Source organism: Erinaceus europaeus, chromosome 13, assembly GCF_950295315.1.
Source record: "Erinaceus europaeus chromosome 13, mEriEur2.1, whole genome shotgun sequence".
Classification (NCBI taxonomy): domain Eukaryota; kingdom Metazoa; phylum Chordata; class Mammalia; order Eulipotyphla; family Erinaceidae; genus Erinaceus; species Erinaceus europaeus.
Genome location: NC_080174.1, coordinates 72679321 through 72699665, shown reverse-complemented (window position 1 = coordinate 72699665; position 20345 = coordinate 72679321). Strand labels below are relative to the sequence as shown.

At 43.7% G+C, this 20345-nt stretch overlaps 1 protein-coding gene and 1 long non-coding RNA gene across 4 annotated transcripts in view; one reads left to right on the top strand and one right to left on the bottom strand.

Annotated features, from left to right (window-relative positions):
* Positions 1-20345, top strand: part of LOC132542923 (uncharacterized) — a 226127-nt gene that overhangs the window by 96302 nt on the left and 109480 nt on the right. The gene's annotated exons all lie outside the window — the stretch shown is intronic.
* TCEANC2 (transcription elongation factor A N-terminal and central domain containing 2) overlaps positions 4446-20345 on the bottom strand; it is a 70633-nt gene continuing 54733 nt past the window's right edge. For 2 of the 3 annotated variants that reach the window (XM_060206233.1, XM_060206234.1), the window contains exons 4-5: positions 18800-18993; positions 4446-5462 (exon numbers count right to left, since the gene is read on the bottom strand). In XM_060206233.1, the coding sequence (XP_060062216.1) occupies positions 5274-5462; positions 18800-18993 (383 nt within the window). In that variant the 3' untranslated portion in view covers positions 4446-5273. Of the gene's footprint in view, positions 5463-11386; positions 11750-18799; positions 18994-20345 lie in introns of those variants that run through there. The other variant, XM_060206235.1, reaches the window with a different exon arrangement.

The following is a 20345-nucleotide window of genomic DNA, read 5'->3' as shown; positions in this document are numbered from 1 at the left end:
CCGAGTCCCCAGCTCCTCACCTACAGGGGAAGGGATCACCTCACAAGCAGTAAGGAAGGTCTGCAGGTGTCTATCTTTCTCTCCCTGTCTTCCCCTCCTCTCTCAATTTCTCTCTGTCCTATCCAACAACAACAACAACAATAAAAGCAACAATAATCAATGGAAAAAGGGCAACAAAAGGGAAAAAATAGCCTCCAGGAGCAGTGGATTCGTAGTGTAGACACTGAGCCCCAGCAATAACCCTGGAAGCAAAAAAAAAAAAGTTCAATATAAGTGCTAACAATTTATATTAGGAAAGCTAGCACTTAGAGGATAGATTGATAGCATCTTCCTTTCTTTTTAAAAAATATTTATTTATTTCCTTTTGTTGCCCTCGTTTTTTTATTGTTGTGGTTATTATTGTTGTCATCATTGTTGGATAAGACAGTGAGAAATGGAGAGAGATGGGGAAGACAGAGAGGGAGAGAGAAAGATAGACACCTGCAGACCTGCTTCACTGCTTGTGAAGCGACTTTCCTGCAGGTGGGGAGCCGGAGGCTCGAACCAGGATTCTTACTCTTGTCCTTGTGCTTTGCACCACTTGCACTTAACCTGCTGTGCTACCATCAGACTTTCCCAGCATCTTCCCTTCTGCACTTAAAAAAATATTTCATGGGTGGGGGTACATAGCATAATGGTTATGCAAACAAACTCTCGTGCCTGAGGCACCAAAGTCCCAGGTTCAATCCCCTGCACCACCACCATAAGCCAGAGTTGAGCAGTGCTCTGGTTAAAATTTAATAAAAAAAAAAATCATTCTTTTTTTTTGTTTATTCATTTTGGATAGAGACAGAGAAACATCTGCAGCACCACTTTACTGCTTGTGAAAATTTCCTCTGCAGGTGGGTACTGAGGCCTTGAACCTGGGTCCTTCTGCATGGTAATGCGTGCCCTTAACCCAGTGTGCCACCACCCACCCCCTGCCCTAGTTTTTAAGCCAGCCTCCACCCCCAACTTTTTTTTTTTTTTGCCACATGTGTTATTCCTAGGCTTGAGTGCCTACACAATGCCATAGCTCCTGGTGGCCATTTTTGTTTATTTTTGACATAGGGAGAAAGATGGGTGGGGCAGGGGAAGAGACAGAGATACCTGTAGCACTGCTCATGATGCTTCCCTCTGCAGCTGGGTACTGGGGGCTCGAACCTGGGTCCATGTAACATGTGTACTCTAAGGGTCTGCACCACCACCTAGCCCCATACCTTTTATTTTATTTTATTTTATTTTTTATCAGAGCACTGCTCAGCTCTGGCTAATGGTGGTGCAGGGGATTGAACCTAGGACCTTGGAGCCTCAGGAATAAGAATGACCTTGCATAACCATTATGCTATCTACCCCTGCCCCCCCCCCCACATGCTGGGCTAGCCTGAGGGTGTTTCTTCCCGGGCACGTGCTCTCTGGGTTGGAGAGAACTCAACCAGAGCCACCCTAGGCTGCTGCTTACTCAGCGAGGTGGGAGAGGAACCAGGAACTCTCGTGGCTGAGCTTTTATTGATCAGAGAAAGATGCCTTTATATCTTCTGAAGTGGAAGTGGCAGGTTGGAAAAGGAAATGGCTAGGAGAGGGGGTGGAGCGGAAAAAAGAGCACGAAGATAGCAAACTTCCATCTAACCAGTGGGGATTAAACTAGTGCCCTGCAGGTAGGGCGGGTCTCCAGCTGTTTGGAAGATTCTAACCAATGCCCTGCAGGCAGGGCGGGTCTGAGACAAACTGCAGCAAAGGTGGGCGCGAGGAATAACATCATTGCAAGACACCCACTCAAGTAGGAAGGCCTGGAAGCTTCTTCACAGACTGGGTGCCGGTAGCCAACCCCCTTCCGTCTCCCATCCTCCCGTATCTCCAAACTCAGTGGCCAGTCACCTAACTCAAGTTGGACGTGCTAAGATCAACCCTGTCTGGAAAAGAGAAATTTCCCATGAGTGGTCATCCCACTTCCGGTTATCTTGTCCATCTCCAAAACTCTCTCCCTTTACACTGTCTGAACTGGAAGACGGTTTGAAGAGGGTTAAACCGGGAACAGCTGCTGGCTATGATAACATCACCCCAGAACTCATTCTTAACCTGGGTACTGTGGCAAAGAAGTGGCTCGCTTCATTCCTGTCCCACATCTTGGAATCTGAGTCTATGCCCAAAGTTTGGCGTCGCGCGAAGATTATAGCAGTTTTGAAACCAAAGAAAGACCCAACACTGGCCGCCAGCTATAGACCAATTTCTCTCCTCTCCGTGTGTTACAAACTCCTCGAGAGGCTGCTTCTGTCACGCATTTCTCCTCTTAGGGAGAAATTCCTATCACCCTCCCAGGCTGGTTTCCGCCCAGGAAGATCTACCTGTGAACAAGCCCTGGCCCTCTCAACTTACATTGAAAATGGATTCCAGAAGAATTTAAAGACGGGTGCTGTCTTTGTTGATCTCACAGCAGCCTATGACACGGTCTGGCACCGTGGTCTCCTAGTCAAGCTCTCAAGATGCCTGCCTCCATATTGTTTCTTCTCCAAAACAGAAGATTCCGGGTACATCTGGGTGACAAGTCTAGCAGATGGAGACTTGTCTCAAGTGGCCTCCCCCAGGGCTCTGTTCTGGCTCCTATGCTATTCAATATTTACATCAATGACCTCCCAGAAACTTCTTCAAGGAAGTTCATCTACGCCGATGACATCTGCTGTGCAACTCAGGCATCCAAGTTCGACATCCTTGAGGAAACACTCACGAAAGACATGTCTGATATCTGATTACTGTAAAAAGTGGCGACTAATCCCTAGCACTGCAAAAACGGTATCATCTGTTTTCCATCTACACCATGCCTCGGCCTCGCATGAGCTTAATGTGCAGCTTGGCGATACGAGAATCCGGCATGAAGCCCAGCCAGTCTATCTTGGCGTTAACTCTCGATCGCACTCTGTCATCTCATGAACATCTCATAAAAATTGCAGCAAAGGTGGGCGCAAGGAATAACATCATTGCAAGACTGGCCAGCTCCTCATGGGGTGCGAGCGCTTCCACACTATGATCATCATCTCTGGCATTATGCTATTCCACTGCAGAATACTGTGCCCAGTATGGTTCCGTAGCCCCCATGTCCACTTGGTCGATTCCTCCATGAGGATAATTTCTGGAACCATCCGTTCCACCCTGGTTCCATGGCTGCCAGTTCTTAGCAATATAGCCCCGCCAGATATTCGTCGGGATGCGGCATCATCTAAGTTCATTTCCCACGTCTACACTCGACCGGACCTGCCAATATACGCGGATATCTTCGCCCACCCTGCCCAACGCTTGACGTCTCGTCACCCAATCTGGTCCCCTACGCCTACACTGAACTTCTCTGTTCCAGACTCTTGGAAACAGAGTTGGCAGTCAGCTGAGGTCAAGAACAAACACCTGACAGACCTGATGAGACAGGGGTCTCATCACAGACCCCTGCAGGTGTCAACCCGGCTTTGACCTAGCACGTTATGATTGGGCCCTCCTCAATCGCTATCGAACAGGCCATGGCCGGTGCACCACTATGTTCCATCGCTGGGGAGCCAGAGACGACCCGAACTGCCCCTGCGGCTACAGACAGACTATGACCCACATAGTCAACGACTGCCACCTCTCCAGATTCAAAGGAGGTCTCGAAACTTTACATCAGGCTCAACCTGACGCTGTTGACTGGCTACGGAAGAAGGGCAATGCTAGAAGAAGAAGAACCAGTGGGGATTAAACTAGTGCCCTGCAGGCAGGGCGGGTCTCTAGCTGTTTGGAAGATTCTAACCAATGCCCTGCAGGCAGGGCGGGTCTGAGACAAAACAGTGATTATGTAACTAGACCATAGCAACAAGCAATGCAGGGGGGGGGGAGCTGGCGTAATGCCCAACACCCCCATATCATCTTTTGATAGGTTCTAAATCTCTCCCTATTTATTTGCCTCTAGGGTTATTGCTGGGGCTTGGTGCCTGCACTACGAATCCACTGCTCCTGGAGGCCATTTTTTTCCCTTTTGCTGCCCCTTGTTGTTTATTGTTGTTATTATTGTTGTTGTTGTTATTGCTGTTGTTGTTGGATAGGACAGAGAGAAATTGAGAGATGAGGGGAAGACAGAGAGGGGAAGAGAAATAGATACATCTGCAGACCTGCTTCACAACTTGTGAGGTGAGTCTTCTGCAGGTGGGGAGCCTGGGGCTCCAACTGGGATCCTTACGCAGGTCAGAGCACTTTGCGCCATGTGCTCTTAACCTGCTGTGCTACTGCCCGGCCTCCATTCTCTCCCTTTTTATTGACTGATTCTTTTTAGATTATAAACATGTTCTGTTCTCCAAATATGAAAAACTTTGCACCGATCTTGCTATTTCCCTTAGATGTTGGCCCAAATATCTTTAATTTCACCAACAAACACTTGCCCAAAACATGTGCAACAAACAAGCCACAACTTTTGCTTTTGGGGCAGAAACTCCCAGTTTATTTTTACTTTAAAATAAAGTCCCATCTACATAATTGTTAAGCAGACCCCCACACAGGTATACCTTTTAAAAAATACATCTATCTGTGTGTGCATTTCTTCCCTACTACAGTAGTTCATTTTGAGAGAAATTTCATTATGTATCTCCTACTCAGCTCTAAAATCCAGACATTCAAATAAACCTCAAGGCTTGGGGATGCTTCAGGCCAGTTCCTCATTAGAAACCCCAGCAGGAGGGCTCAAGAGACCAAGGCAGAAGGTCTTCCAGGGAGAGCTGAAGTGTTCAGATAAGTGATTTCTGGAAAGAAGGGGGTAGTGGCTGGCTCTGGCGGGCTCACCCCTGGGGTAGAGCAAAGAGAACAGACCGGGGAGTTCTGAGAGGCACGGGAGCCATCTAAACTCAGGGGGATGGAACCGAGTGAACGGCTGTGGTAATTGAGTTTCAGCTACCTGCAGGGTGGTGAAATAAAGTAGTAACTTCATCTGCCTGATGTGGGGGAGGCTTAGAGGTGTCCTTGGCACACTCACAGTGAAATTCGCCACCCTTTCACTGCATTGGGTGACAGCAATGGAGAGGCGCTTCCTAGTGACAGCCAGCACACGTCCGTTAGGCCGGCCCCAGAGCTAATGAAGCCTCTCCAGATGGGTTCCTCCTGTATCCTCCATGTGAAGCATGACACCATGGGAGACTCCAGCACAGCCAGCAGCAGCCCTCCACCAAACTCAAAAGAGTCTTTGAATTGCAGGGAGAGACCCCCTTTTCCTATCTGCCCAGCCCTGGGTTGGAACCATCCTCGGGTCACTTTCTGTGGGTTTGTACAAACGTGCCGACCGGCAGTGAGCCGTTCTTCACCTGAGCCCGGATTTCTGCTTGGTGCTTTAATGTGAAGACCAGGGCCCTCACCGTCCGCCGGTACGGCCCATTAATGAGGCGGGAGCAGAGATGAAACGTTTCCTGCTCAATATTTTCAACCAGTAGGTGATCCATCTAAAAAAAAAAAAAAAAAGCAAAATTATCAAATTAAAGCCTTACTGCATTGCATAAGGATTAAAAGCAAGAGAAGGCTGTAGCACTCTGCTCAGGGGCCTCCATTAATCAACTGAAATTCAAGGACGTCTACTTCCTGTCACAAGAGAAACAGGAAGAGCAAATTAATTCCACCCTGGCAATTAAGGAACAAGGCCATGTGCTTTGTGACAGGGACCTCATTCACAACCCCTGCCGGGTGGTAATATTTGCCATTATAACAGGAAACTGGCCTGAACTAAGCGACCGGCACTGGGGCTTGGACTTGACTAACCAGGAAACGAAGACTAAGGATAATAAATCAGTGTAGCAGTTCATAGTTTTTGTTTTTAAAACTGCCTTTTAACCCCTTATAGCATGAGAAATACTGGGCCTGGGCTCAAATATATGTTCAGTTTATAAATGTTCTGTCTCCTTCCTTCCTTCCTTCCTTCCTTCCTTCCTTCCTTCCTCTCTCTCTCTCCTCCTAATCTCCTCCTCCTTTTTTTTTTTTTAACATTTAATTCTCACAACACCCATGATCTCATTTTATAGATGTGAAAGCAGGTTCAACAATAAAGGTTCAGGGTTTTACAACTACTAGAAGGAAGAGCTGGGACTTTTGACCTGGAGTCTCCACTTCCAAAGTTCAAGTTCTTTAATACTAACTACCCCCTGAACATCTTGAGACCAACTGGGTTTGGAGAGACTGTTGTGGAGTCAGCTAAACAAAGCAGGTTTAGACGGAACCTACAGTGATTTGGCTTAGGTGGTTTGGCTTAGGTCCAAGCCCTCCTGAAGCCACAGACTTAATCAAAGCAGGACAGGTCTGGGATTTTGTCCACAAAGTCTGGACCCAGGCCAGGTTAGGTGGTTGGTGAGGGACCCCTTACAACCTCCTTTTCTTGCCCATATGGCACAGTTCACCTCCCTCATCCAGACCATGGCTCAGCTTGAACACACTAAACTGCTTTTACGCACCTCTATACATCTTCCTAACTGGCTGCTTTACCCAGGAAACACATTCCTATTTGTGTGTCAAAACCTATCTAAAACCAGGGGGGTGGGCAGTGGTGTACATAGTACTAAGTGTAAGGATCTTCGCAAGAATCCTGGCTTGAGCTTCTGGCTCCCCACCTGCAGAGAGGTCACTTTGCAAATGGTAAAGCAGGTCTGCAGGTGTCTGTCTTTCTCTCTCCCTCTCTACCTTGCCATCCCCTCTCAACCTCTCTTTGTCCTATCCAATAAAATGGGGAGGGAAAAACGGCCACAGGAGCAGTGCATTTGTAGTTCAGGCAATGAGCCCCAGTGATAACCCTGGAGGAAAGAAAAAAAAAAAACTTACCTAAAACCCAAATCACAAAAACATACAAACTCCTAGCTCAAAGGACTAAAGATTTTCTTTGGGTGGCCATGTCTGAGCTTCCCTTAGTCCTCAAAATGTAGTATGATACTTCTCTCCTCCTCCCTCTCCCTCATCTCTCCCTCCCCCATTCCTGCTTTTCTTCCCCAGTAGTGAGTTCCCCGAAATTAAGAAACACGTTTCTCTTTTTTCTCACTTCCTTCTCTTCCTGCGTTTCTTCCCTCCCTAACCCTAAACTCACCCAGCACTTACTCTCTACCAGGCTCTGGGTCTGTGGAAAAAGCAATGAAAGAGCGGACACAGTTCTTGATTCCTTGAGAGCATGTACAATAGGAGACAGGTTAGTGACAGATTCTAAGTGTACTGAGTGCTAGAAACAAGGATAGGAATAGGTGCTGGGGCACAGGGTCAGAGCAAGGAGACTCAGCTGAGGAAGGGCAAACCTGGAGAGTGAGTGAGATCTGGTCAGGTGAAGTGGGTGCTTGCTTTATAATAAATTATCCTGTATACTCTTGTGGTGTATATACTACCCCTTTAAAAAGACAGGAAAGGGAGTCGGGCAGTAGCACAACGGGTTAAGCGCAGGTGGCACAAGGACCAGCAAAAGGATCCCTGTTCGAGCCTCCGGCTCCCCACCTGCAGGGGAGTCACTTCACAAGTGGTGAAGCAGGTCTGCAGGTGTCTGTCTTTCTCTCCCCCTCTCTGTCTTCTTCTCCTCTCTCCATTTCTCTCTGTCCTATCCAACAACAACATCAATAACAACAACAATAACCACAACAATAAAACAAGGGCAACAAAAGGGAATAAATAAATAAATATAAAACAAAAAAAAAAGACAGGAAGGTGGCCCAAATAGAAAAGGACTGTCATGGTCTGGGAGGTGGTGCAGAGGATAAAGTAGTGGTCTCTCAAGCATGAGGTCCTGAGTTCAATCCCCAGCAGCACATGAACCAGAGTGATATCTGGTTCTTTCTCTCTCTCTCCTCCTATCTTTCCCATTAATAAATAAAATTAAAAAGAAAAAGGACTCTCTGACGTTTGATAAAATAATCCTAACAAGACATAGGCAGGCCAAATTAAATAGAAAACATACCTGAAAGAAAAAGGACTAAGCATGCAACAGAATACTTGATGTTTAGAGACTGAGGAATAAAAAGAAACAGGATGGTCTGGGAGGTGGAGCAGTAGATAAGGTGTTAGACTCTCAGTCATGAGAACCTGAGTTCAACCCTCAGCATTGCAATGTGCCAGAGTAACGATCTGGTTCTTTCTCTCTCTAGTAAATAAAAGTAATGGGGGGGGGGAGGTAGAGAGAGATTGTAACACCTCCTGAGTGGGCACTGAACTACCCCTTGGCCTAAGGCGGCCTTGTTAGAAAACAAATTTAAGAGGCTAGAGGGCTGGCTGGCTGGCTGGCATCTTAGTGTTTGTCCAGCAATATTTGCAAACAAGCTCCTCACTTGTCACCCCAGTATGAGGATGGTTAGTCACTGACTGTTAAGAGAGATTCAGTTAATTTATTTGTTGTGGGGGACTGTCGTTAGGGGAAGAAAGGTCTGTGCACAAAATAAGGCACAAACATGACATTAGAGTGTAGTGTATTTTCGTGGACACTTGAGAGCAGGGCAGGTGACGGTGCACCTGGTTGAGAACATATGCCACCATGCTGAAGGACCTGGGTTCAAGCCTCCCCCAGCCCCCACCCACAGCAGGGGGAGTTCATGATTGGTGAAGCAGAGCTACAGGTGTATCTTGTTCTTCTCCCTCCCCCCTCCCTTTTTGTCCCCAACTAGGATTACTGCTGGGGCTTGGCGCCAGCACTACAAATCCACTGCTCCTGGTGGCTACTTTTCCCATTTTTTATTGGATAGGACAGAGAGACATGGAGAGAGGAGGGGGAGACAAAGAGGGGGAGAGAAAGACAGACACCTGCAGACCTGCTTCACTGCTCATGAAGTGACCCTCCTGCAGGTGGGGAATTGGGAGCTCGAACCGGGATCCTTGCACGGATCCTTGTGCTTTGTACTATATGCGTTTAACCTGGTGTGCTACCGCCTGGCCCCCTTCTTTTTACCTATCCCCTACTTCCATCTCAATTTCTCTGTCTTAAAAAATGAACAAACAAAAACAAAACTCGTGAGAGTCCATATACCTGGCTACTAGTACATATATATATATTTTTGTATTTATTTTTCCCTTTTGTTGCCCTTTTTTATTGTTGTTATCATTGTTGTTGCTATTGATGTCGTCATTGTTAGATAGGACAGAAAGAAGTGGAGAGAGGAGGGGATGACAGAGAGGGGGAGAGAAAGACAGATACCTGCAGACCTGCTTCACTGCCTGTGAAGCGACTCCCTGCTGGCAGGGAGTGGGGGCTCGAACCAGGATCCTTATGCCAGTCGTTGCGCTTTGTGCCACGTGTGCCTAACCAGCTACGCTACCACCCGACTCCCCATCTTTCTTTATATTTTTGAAGATTTTTAAAATGTATTCCCTTTTGTTGCCCTTGTTGTTTTTATTGTTGTAGGTATTATTGATGTCGTTGTTGTTGGACAGGACAGAGAGAAATGGAGAGAAGAAGGGAAAACAGAGAGGGAGAAGGATAGACACCTGCAGACCTGCTTCACCACTTGTGAAGCGACTCCCCTGCAGGTGGGGAGCTGGGGACTCAAACTGGGATCCTTAAGCCAGTTGTTGCTTCGTGCCACGTGAGCTTAACCCACTGCGCTACTGCCCAACTCCCTCTAGTACATATTTCACTCAGTCTACATATTGCTATTGAATCTGACCTGATCTGGGAGTTGAAAACATAGATCAGGAGAAACTTGACCCTTGCCCTCCAGACAGTCACAGCACACACAGTGGGACAGCAAGTACTGGCTGTGCCAGTGATGTGATGGGACCACTATCGAGCATTTAACAATCCTCACACATACCACTGTGAGACCAAGTCCAGGTGAGAATGAAGAAAAAAAAACCTTTGTGATGTTAAAGTGTAAATCATGGAAAATGACTCATCAAACAACATCAAGTAGAACCAGTTCACTGCACAAACTGAAGAAAACCTGTCTTATAGATAGCTAACTGCCTTGGGCTAATCCACTCCACCCCCACCCCAAGTTTCTGAGTCTTTGCCAGCAGGTCCTAACCTGGTGTTCTTACATAAGCCCTCCTGGGTGAGAAGGCAGTGTCTCAACTGAGACCTTGAGAAAAAGGGGTTTTGCTGTGAGGTCTGTCGGCATCAATGGAAACAGGAATGACAACATTGTAAGAAATCTAGGGATTAGGGATTTGTTTAGAGACTACAGTTTTTGTATCTCTTGGTACCTGCTAGGTATTGCTCTCTATTTGACTCACTCACCACCAATTCTCACTGTAGTATTCTTCTCTCCTCCTAGTCTGCACATCTCTATCCTCAGCTCTGGCTTCCTCAGAACTCCCCCAATGCTCCTTCAGTTTTAATACTCCCACTGTTTTCTTAGCATTTCCTAATTCACATTTCTTAAAAAGAGAATCTGACTTGCCTTCCTTATCTATCCGTGCCTGTGAGTTTAGTGTGTGCTGTTTAGTTGTCTAGTCTTGGATGAATTAGTTATAAGCTGGGAGAAGATAGAAAACACATGACCACCTAGAACTGTCTTTCATCAAGGATTCTAGACTCAGTGTAAAACAATATCATAATCCATCAAGATGACGTAACCAGAGACTGCCACATCTGCAGACTCTTTCAAACAAGGTCTTCTTCATGTGTTTACCTGGAGGACAGAACTTCTCATATTAGATTGCAATGGATTTGCCTGTCTCCCTCAGAACATGGGAACCCTTTTGGCACTGTGACCATGTTGTTGGATTTACTCCATGCCTAGTATAGGTGCTGGTACATAGTAGATGCACATCAAAAATCGTTAAATGAATGCCATCTTATTCTTGTTTATCTTCCGCCTTTTTTGCTTTCAAAACAATCTGTCAACAGCATAACAACCATTCAACTACACAAGCATTTTTCCAGTTAACAAAATCCTATCCCTTAGAGAAGGCAGTTGAGTCGCCACTTCTTCCAGGAAAACTATCCCTGATTCTCTAATAATATGTCACTGTACTTTCCTTTATGTGTCCACGTCACTTTCTAGTACCACTATTTCAGACAGATTTCATCCAATCACCTATCTGAATAATCATTTATAGGCTCCCACCCAAGAGATAGTAAGTTGTCTTTGGACACAGACTACAACTCATTATGAATGACTATTTTTTTTTCCTTAGCAATAAACATCTGTTGAACTGAATGTCTGATGGAAGCAAACTTTGTGTGAGTGCTCCAGTAGCAAGACTGGATTTGTACATGTCTACCCACACTGCTTTATGCCCACTTGAATACATCTATGAGAGAGCTGGTCAAAGCCAGAGGTGCAGTCTGAGGCCATTAAACACAGAAAAAACTAACAGTCCCATGTGGGGATGTACCCCTGACCTGGATCTCATTAGCACCATCTGACAACCAACTGGGCCAACCATCCAGTGTTTCATAACTTAACGATACAGGTTCACCTTGAGAATCAGGTTCATTTTTTTTTTAATGAAATAATAGGAAAATGATCACAGACCATGAGGTAGGAAGGAGAGTGGATAATGAGGAAGAGGAAGTAAGAGAATGACACCAAGGGGGATGTTCATGTGAGGAAAGATCTAAGAGACACAGAAGAACAAAGAAGATTGGAAAGGGAGAAAGTAAAGGGGGCTGGAGCCTGGGTCTCAACAATGGAGTTTGTATTCATCTATTCCATTACTCCAAGAACAAGGAAACAATCCATGGATGTGGAAAGCAAGATCTGGAGAGTAATAAAGAGATGTGCCTCTCAGCTGTGTTGATTCCTCGTTGGCGGCTTCTGTTCGTAAAGGAGATGAGCTAAACGAAAAACATGGAAACATCCTTTTTTTGTAAGCAGATTTGCAAAGCAAAACAAACACACACGCACATGCTAGGTTCAAATTGTAAAGGCTTTTTAAGTCACAGGGTCAGTAACTTGCTGAAGGGTTCACTACTGCCTGATCAAGCACATATATGGAGATCTGATGTCGGATCTGAATGCATTCAACATTGGCTATTGTTGCAGGCCGGATACTGAATGAGATGGGTCACTGATTTGCCCTGATATCACAATGTTTCAGAGGATAGGTGCTGAGAGTTAACTTTATGTATTTGTATTTATATGCCCTGTCATCGTGCCAAACTGATAAAAAATACTACCAAAGCTGTTTATGCAAGGGAAACAGATTGATTTTCTTTTTGCCAAAGGAAGACAGTAAAACGCATACTTTTAATTTTTTAAATTTACTCTTTGGGAACAAAACCACTCAACTATGCTTAATCTGATATTTTTTCCAATTATGTTGGAAAGCACTAACAAATGTATCACTTTTTTAACTTTGCTTTGTAACACTTGAGTGCTTACCACTTGATGTGCCATTTAAAGGATAATTAATGGATAAACTAAAAGGATAATTATTATGGAGTTTACTATAGCAGGCAAACTGCTCATTAATCCTTACTAGCATAGCTTCGTTATTATCATTTACTTAAAAAGATACCACAGGGAACTGGTATTTACCACTACATTAACTACGTATTACATACCCACACTCTATATTCCTGCAGCCATTTTGGCTGATTTAAAAATAAATTTTATTTAAAATATCAAATAGCAATGTCCTGTTGGCTGATTGATGCTCTGGAAAAGAAGACTTAGAACCATCATATACTTTATCCCCGCCAAGGGTTTAAAATTTGTATGAAAACTTCCTTTAAGAAGTTTAAGGGGTGGGGTGGTAGCCCATCAAGGATTCCAATTCGAGCCCCCAGCTCCCCACCTGCAGGGGGGTCACTTCATAAGTGGTGAAGCAGGTCTGCTCTCCCCTTCTCTAGATTTCTCTTTGTCTTATCCAACAACAATGATATCAACAACAACAACAATAATAACCACAACAATGATAAAACAATCAGGGCAAAAAAGGGGGGGGGAAATAGCCTCCAGGAGTAGTGGATTTGTGGTGCAGGCACTGAACCCCTGCAATAACCCTGGATGTAAAAAAAAAAAAAAGTAAAAAAAAAAAAAGAAAAGTTTAATTGGATGCATAGCATAAGGGTGATGAAAAGTCTTTCATGCCTCAGGCTCCCAAGTCCCAGGTTCAATCCCCTGCATCATCATAAGCCAGAGCAGAGCAGTACTCTGGTGAGAAAAAAAAAGTTTAATTTATAGCATACCAATTCACTAAATTATCAAATGAACATTAAAAAGTATAAGCATAAAAATACATGGAAAAGGATATACAAAATACTAATATTGATCAAGATTTAAGAGACAAATGTAAATAATTATGCCAACGTTAATGTTATTTAAATAATTAATAAAATATCTTATGGAATATTTGGTATATAACTGGTTCTCAACAAATCTGAGATAATCCTAAATTGCCTAGCACTCATTTAAACTTATAATTTTTTAATAAAGAATTTTTTAATTTTTTATATTTATTTATGTTGTTTTTGCCGGGCTGGCTTCACAGGCGGGTAACAGATGACCAGGGACTCATGGTTGAGCTGTATGCAGTATCTCTTTATTCATGCAGTATGCAGCGCAATCTATACCAAGCTAAGCTAAACTAAAACTACAAACAATCTTGTCCTTATAAATATACTAGCCCAGTAAGGTGGGAACAGGATGCTACGCAGAGAGGGTGGAGAGAAAAGTGACTGGTGAAAATCAGGGTATGACAAGGAGAGGGGGCGGAGCAGGCAAGAATTCTACCACTGAACCACCAATGCCCTGGAGGGAGGGTGGTGCTTGTTAACAGCGGTTATGTAAATAGAATGAAGTGGTTATGTAAATAGAATAATGTTAAGCAGGGGGGATTAAACTAATGAAACAGAAGGGGTTTTTAGAAGTAGAATTAGAAACATACCAACATATTTATTTCCCCTTTTGTTGCCCTTTTTTCTATTGTTGTTGTAGTAATTGTTGTTATAGATGTCGTTGTTGGATAGGACAGAGAGAAATGGAGAGAGGAGGGGAAGACAGAGAGGAGGAAAGAAAGACAGACACCTGCAGACCTGCTTCACCGCCTGTGGAGCAACTCCCCTGCAGATGGGGAGTCGGGGCTCTAACCGGAATCCTTAAGTCAGTCCTTGTGCTTGGCGCTACGTGCACCTGCTGCCGTACCGCCCAACTCCCTAAACTTAAAAATTTTAAAAAATAAAACAAAAACTATAATAATATATCTAAAAGGAAATGTACCAAAATGTTAGCAAAATTATGTCTGGGTGGAATGCTCAGTGGTGATGCCTTCCTTCCTTTCTTTCCATTTATTTATTTGTTTATTATTATTTTTTATAGTTCCCAGGTGTGGGAACGACCCCTAGGGGACCCTGAGGCCTTGAGGAGGGTGAACCCCGGGTACCCCTAGGTGTGCCTCACCTTGGCCGATGGGTAACCGAATGGGTCATGACCACTGTCCACTAAAAAGGGCCCCTCGAGATTAACCAGGACAAGAATACCCTGACTGCTAACGGTTGTTGATTTCAGTTTTCTGACAAACATCCTTGTTCCTCATACCCTGTCTTACCGCCACCGAGACCTTTACTTACCATATATGGAATGATTGCTAAAACTAAATGTGATTGGTCTACTACACCCGTCCCCCCCAACATAAATATATAAATGCCCTTGCTTGCAACAATAAAACGAGTTTGCTCCCCGACGCACTCCCGGAGGTTCGAGCCTATCTTTGCGCACTCACCCCCGTCTGCAGGTTCCTTTCCCTGGCCCTCCAGAGGCCGCCCCTGTCTCCACCACCCGCAGCCAGGGAGGCAGAGAGCCCAGGACCACCCACACCCAGGGTTAGCACTGGGGTTTGGTGCTGGCACTATGTATCCTCCATTCCTGGCGGCCATTTCCCCCTTTTTAAAGAACCTCTTTTTATTTTATTTGATGCAACTGAGAAATAATTAAGAGGGAGGGGGTAGATTAAAGGAGAGAGAAAGAGACACCTAGGGGGCCAGGCGGTGTCACACAGGGTTAAGTGCACATAGTGGGAGGGATCCGCAAAAGAATCCAGGTTCGAGAACCAGTTCCCCCCATGAAAAGGTCCACTTGTCTTTCTCTCCTGTACAGATTTCTCTCTGTCCTATCAATAAAACGGAAACAATGGCCACTAGGAGTAGTGGATTCATAGTGCAATAAGCCACGATGATAACCCTGGAGGAAAAAAGAGAGAGAGAGACCTACAGACCTGCTTTACTGGTTATGAAATGTTCCCCCTGCACCGGGTCCCTGCACATGGTAATGTGAGCACTCAACCAGGTATGCCACTGGCCAGCCCCCTATTTTTCCTTTCTATACTTTTCTAATTTTTCTTTTCTTTCTTAAAAAAAGATTTATGGAAGGGGGAGCAGGCAGTTGCGCACCTGGTTAAGAGAACATTGTACAAAGCGATACGGGGAACCTTCCCAAGAGTTCGCAAGGTGTCTTTTGTAGGCGTCTCTCTCTCCCTCTCTATTGCCCCCTCCTCTCTCTCAATTTCTCTCTGTCCCATTCAATAAAGTGGAAACAAATGGCTGCCAGGAGCAGTGGATTTGTAGTGGTGGCACTGAGCCCCAGTGATAATCCTGGAGGGGAAAAAAATAAAGATTTTAGCATAATGATTATGCAAGAAAGACTTTCATGCCTTAGGATCCAAAGTTCCAGGTTTAATCCCTGTACTATCATAAACCAGAGCTGAGCAGTGCTCTGGCCTCTGTCTGTCTTTCTTTTTGTTATCTTTCTCACTAAAATTAAAAAATATATATACATAGATGTATATACCTAAAAAGAGAGAGAGATTTATTTATGAAAAAGAAAGAACCAGAGCATCTCTCTGGATATGTGGTGCCAGAGACTGAGATCAGGGGCTGTAATTTTCTCATTTCCTATCATAAGCTTGGATTGAAAAACCCAAGCTTTACTTATGAAAAAATACATAACATGTTACAAGTCTATCATTTACTCTTCTTTTGTGGATGCATAATCGAGACAGAAAGGTTAACATGTATTTTTCTGGGGATACAGTAACAGATCAAGCATTTAAATGATACTTCTTTTTTTTTTTATTAGTAATATTAAATTTTTAAAAAATGTTTAATAAAGGGAGTTAGGCAGTAGCGCAGTGGGTTAAGCACAGGTGGCGCAAAGCATAAGGACCGTACTAAGGATCCCGGCTCCCCACCTGCAGGGGAGTCGCTTCACAGGCGGTGAGGCAGGTCTGCAGGTGTCTATCTTTCTCTCCCCCTCTCTGTCTTCCTCTCCTCTCTCCATTTCTCTCTGTCCTGTCCAATAACAATGACGTCAATAACAACAACAGTAATTACAATGATAAAACAAAGGCAACAAAAAAGGGAATTAATAAGTATTAAAAATAAACGATGTTTAATAAAGTTTATGACACTCTGAGAATAGAAAAAATGTGGATGTCATATTTTTCCAGAATTCTGATTGTTTGGGGGCCTGGTGGTGGCACACTTGATGGAACACATACAGTACCCACTTACAGGTGGAATAGTGTGGCAGCTTCCCCCCTTTATTTTCCTCTACATCCAACAAAAGAAAGAAAGGAAGAAGAGTGAGAGAGAGAGAGAGAAAGAGAGGAAGGGGAGGGGAGGGGAGGGGAGGGGAGGGGAGGGGAGGGGAGGGGAGGGGAGGGAAGGGAGAAAATAAAAAAAAAAAAAAGTCTGGTCATTGGGAATGGTAGAGACACTGTACAGGCAGGAAACCTCTAACCATGGTGGCAAGAAAAATAAAAAAGATTATTTGATAATGATGATGATTAGCATTACTGTTAATGTGCAAAAATCTCCTTTCTAAGATGTGTACCCCAAGCCACTAATACTGTCTAAACTATTAGTTATGAAGAATAAGGTATGTGATCAGTGAATTGACTCTATGCCTTATTACAAAAGATAACAAGTGTTGAAAAAAATGGAGAAGTCTTTTCAATGAACGGTTGGTTCTTTTGCCAGTGACAACCCATAGCAGCATCCAACCCAGAAATTATGCTTCAGTGGGAAGCAAAATGATTTTAAATGCGAATAAACCGACATTCATTGAGTGATTTCTAACTAGCAGGTGCTGTGCTATTCCTTTGTACAAATGACTCACTTAATTTTTCTAGTAACCTGAGGTAGTAGAAGTTATAATCCTTATTCTACAGATTAAAAAGCACATTAATCTGTGGTCCAGGAGGTGGCACGGTGGATAAAGCACTAGACTCTCAAGCATGAGGTTCTGAGTTTGATCCCTGGCAGCACATGTACAAAGTGATGTCTGGTTCTTTCTCTCTTCTCCTACCTGTCTCATGAATAAATAAATAAAATCTTTAAAAACAAACAAAGAAAACACCATTAATCCCAGGTTCAATCCTTAGCACCATCAAAAGGCAGAGCTGAGTAATGCTCTAGCCAAATACAAAAACAAAGAACATTATTAAGTCTGCATATATATATATATATATATATATATATATATATATTCTTTTTTTTTTTTTTTTGCCTCCAGGGTTATTGCTGGGGCTCAGTGCCTGCACTATGAATCCACTGCTCCTGGAGGCCATTTTCCCCATTCTGTTGCCCTTGTTTATGTTGCCATTGATGTTGAATAGGACAGAGAGAAATCGAGAGAGGAGGGGAGACAGAGAGGGGTAGTGAAAGGCAAACACCTGCAGACCTGTTTCACTGCTTATGAAGTGATCCCCCTCCCCCCTGCAGGTGGGGAGCTGGGGGCTTGAACCGAGATCCTTAAGATGGTCTTGCACTTTGCGCCATGTGCACTTAACCTGCTGCGCTACTCCCCGACTCCCACGCCAATGTATTTAAAAAAAAAACTTTATTTATTTTGGATATAGACAGAGAGAAATTGTGAGGGAAAGGGATGGGGGTAGAGGGAGATAGAGACAGAAAACGCAGCACTGTTAACTGCTAGTTAAGTTTTCCCCCTGCAGGTGGGGACTGGGGACTTGAACCTGGGTCCTTGTGATTGTAATGTGTGTAATCCAGGTGTGCCACGACCTGACCCCACAAAACATTAAAGGATTTGTCAGGTGTACTACACTATGTAACTAGTATATAACCAGAATGTTCTGGGAGTCAGAGTTTTACTCCAGGTCTCGCTAGTTCTAATCCTGCCCTCGTTTGTATCACTGTTTCTCAGAACACATAAAAATCCTGAATTGACCTGCCAATGCCCATGTCCAGTGGAGAAGCGATCACAGAAGCCAGACAGACCATCCACCTTCTGCACCCCATAATGATCCTGGGTCCATATACCCAGGGAGATAAAGAATAGGAAAGCTTCCAATGGAGGGGATGGGATGCAGACCTCTGGTGGTTGGGAACTGTGTGGACCTCTTATCCGGCAGACTTGATAATAATTTTAAAAATCCTTTATTTTAACTGAGTTTTTCTGTATAGAAAAACTCAGTTAAAATAAAGTCAGTCCTAGCAGGAGCCAGAGGGGGAGGAGAGGACTCAAACCCTAAGGCACCTTGCTCCAGGCACCATGTGTGTAACGCCTCCCAGTCTGCGGCTCAGTGCCTACATGATGAATCCACCACTGCTGGCGGCCATTTTCCCTTCCTTCTTTCCTTCTTTCCTTCCTTTCTTTCTGTCACAGAGAAACTGTGACACAGAGAAATTGAGAGAGGAGAGATAGACCAAGTGGGGGAGAGGCAGAGAGACACATGTAACACTGTTTTCCATGTGGTGATGTGGTGTGGAACTATACCCTTATAATCTTATGATCTTGTAAACAATTATGTAATCATTAATAAAATAACTTTTAAAAAATGAAAAAAAAAAACAGAGTCAGTCCTAAGACTATGAAATGTGAAAACTCAGAAGAGCAAAAGGTCCTAAATTTCAAGAAGGCATTACCTCTAATTCCAAGGCTTCTGAGAGTAGTTTCTGGGCACTTTTTCTAAGTGTCTCAGTTTTGGAATCGCTTCGGACTTCAATAGAAGGTCTATTCGTATGTTCTTTAATGAAAGTTCTCCATTCAGTGTAAACTTCACTGGCAAGACAAGCCACGTCTGAATCTGAATGTCGACGCATCTTGTTTACAGTATGCCCTAGAACCAGAGAAAAGAAATCAAGGCTGATCTGTGTTCTAAAAATTTCAGGGCCAGATGCAGTGATGTGTGGTGATTTTTTTTCTACAATGTTAGTTAAATAATGAATAAAAATATCCTATGGGGGAGTTGGGCAGTAGCGCAGTGGGTTAAGTGCATATGGCATTAAGCACAAGGACCGGTGTAAGGATCCTGGTTCGAGCCCCCCCCCCAGCTCCCCACCTGCAGGGGAGTCGCTTCACAGGTAGTGAAGCAGGTCTGCAGGTGTCTAACTTTCTCTCCCTCTCTCTCCTATCTAACAACAATGACATCAACAACAACAACAATAATAAAAAACAACAAGGGCAACAAAAGGGAAAATAAATAAACAAATACAAAAATATATATATATATCCTGTGGGATATGTAGATGAAAATAAAGAATGTGATTCACATATCTATGAATGCAAAGGATTTTTTTTTTCATTCTTTTTTCTCCAATTAAAGACTTTTTTCTCAAGCCCAAGATACTCTGGGAGCCAATCACTGGATTAGTTAATGTAGTAAGTCAGAAAACAGAAGCATGTTACTCAAAATGTCAACAGAAGAACTAAGATACCAACTCTTTAAAATTTTCAATAAAAGGAAAAAAAAAAAGTAATGCATTTACCTTGTCTTTTTCATACCTACATATCTCAGGACCCCCCCCCACACACATAGTATTTAGTTATTGAGGAAATATCTTTATTCAGCTAATGTGAAATGATTGATGGAACTAAAAATTCTTAAAGTCCATGCTAAAATAACTCATTCAGGTGATAATCTGTAAACTTATCCAACAAAAGGCTGATGAGGAAATTCATAATGGGAGGTTGAGCTGTCATTATCAGAACCGCTAAACAATCTTAGTATCTGTAACAGAGTAGGACTATTCAGACAAAGGCACACTTCACAGCCCTGTCTACAAAGTGCTACTGTACTCTCCTCCCAAAGAAACAAGAAACCAGTGGTCTGGAATGTGGTGCAGTGAATAACACATTGGACTCTCCAGTATGAGGTCACAAGTTCGATCCCTGCCAGGGCAATACTCTCTCTTCTTTCTTTCTCTCTCTTTAATAAATAAATCTTTGTTTTTCTTCTAAAGAAACAATGAACCAGTATTCACTAGTTATTCAATGCAGTTATTCAAGGCAGCCAGAGGAATAAGGTAAATTACAGTAGGTGAAACAAATAAATTTAGACTATGGAACATTGTTTTATCAACAGTAAATGGCATTTTTCATTTTTCATTTTTTTTTTGAAGGAGTACATTTAAGAGTAGATATAGACCCAAACTTTTTTTTCTCAATTATTTATTTATTTATTTACTATTG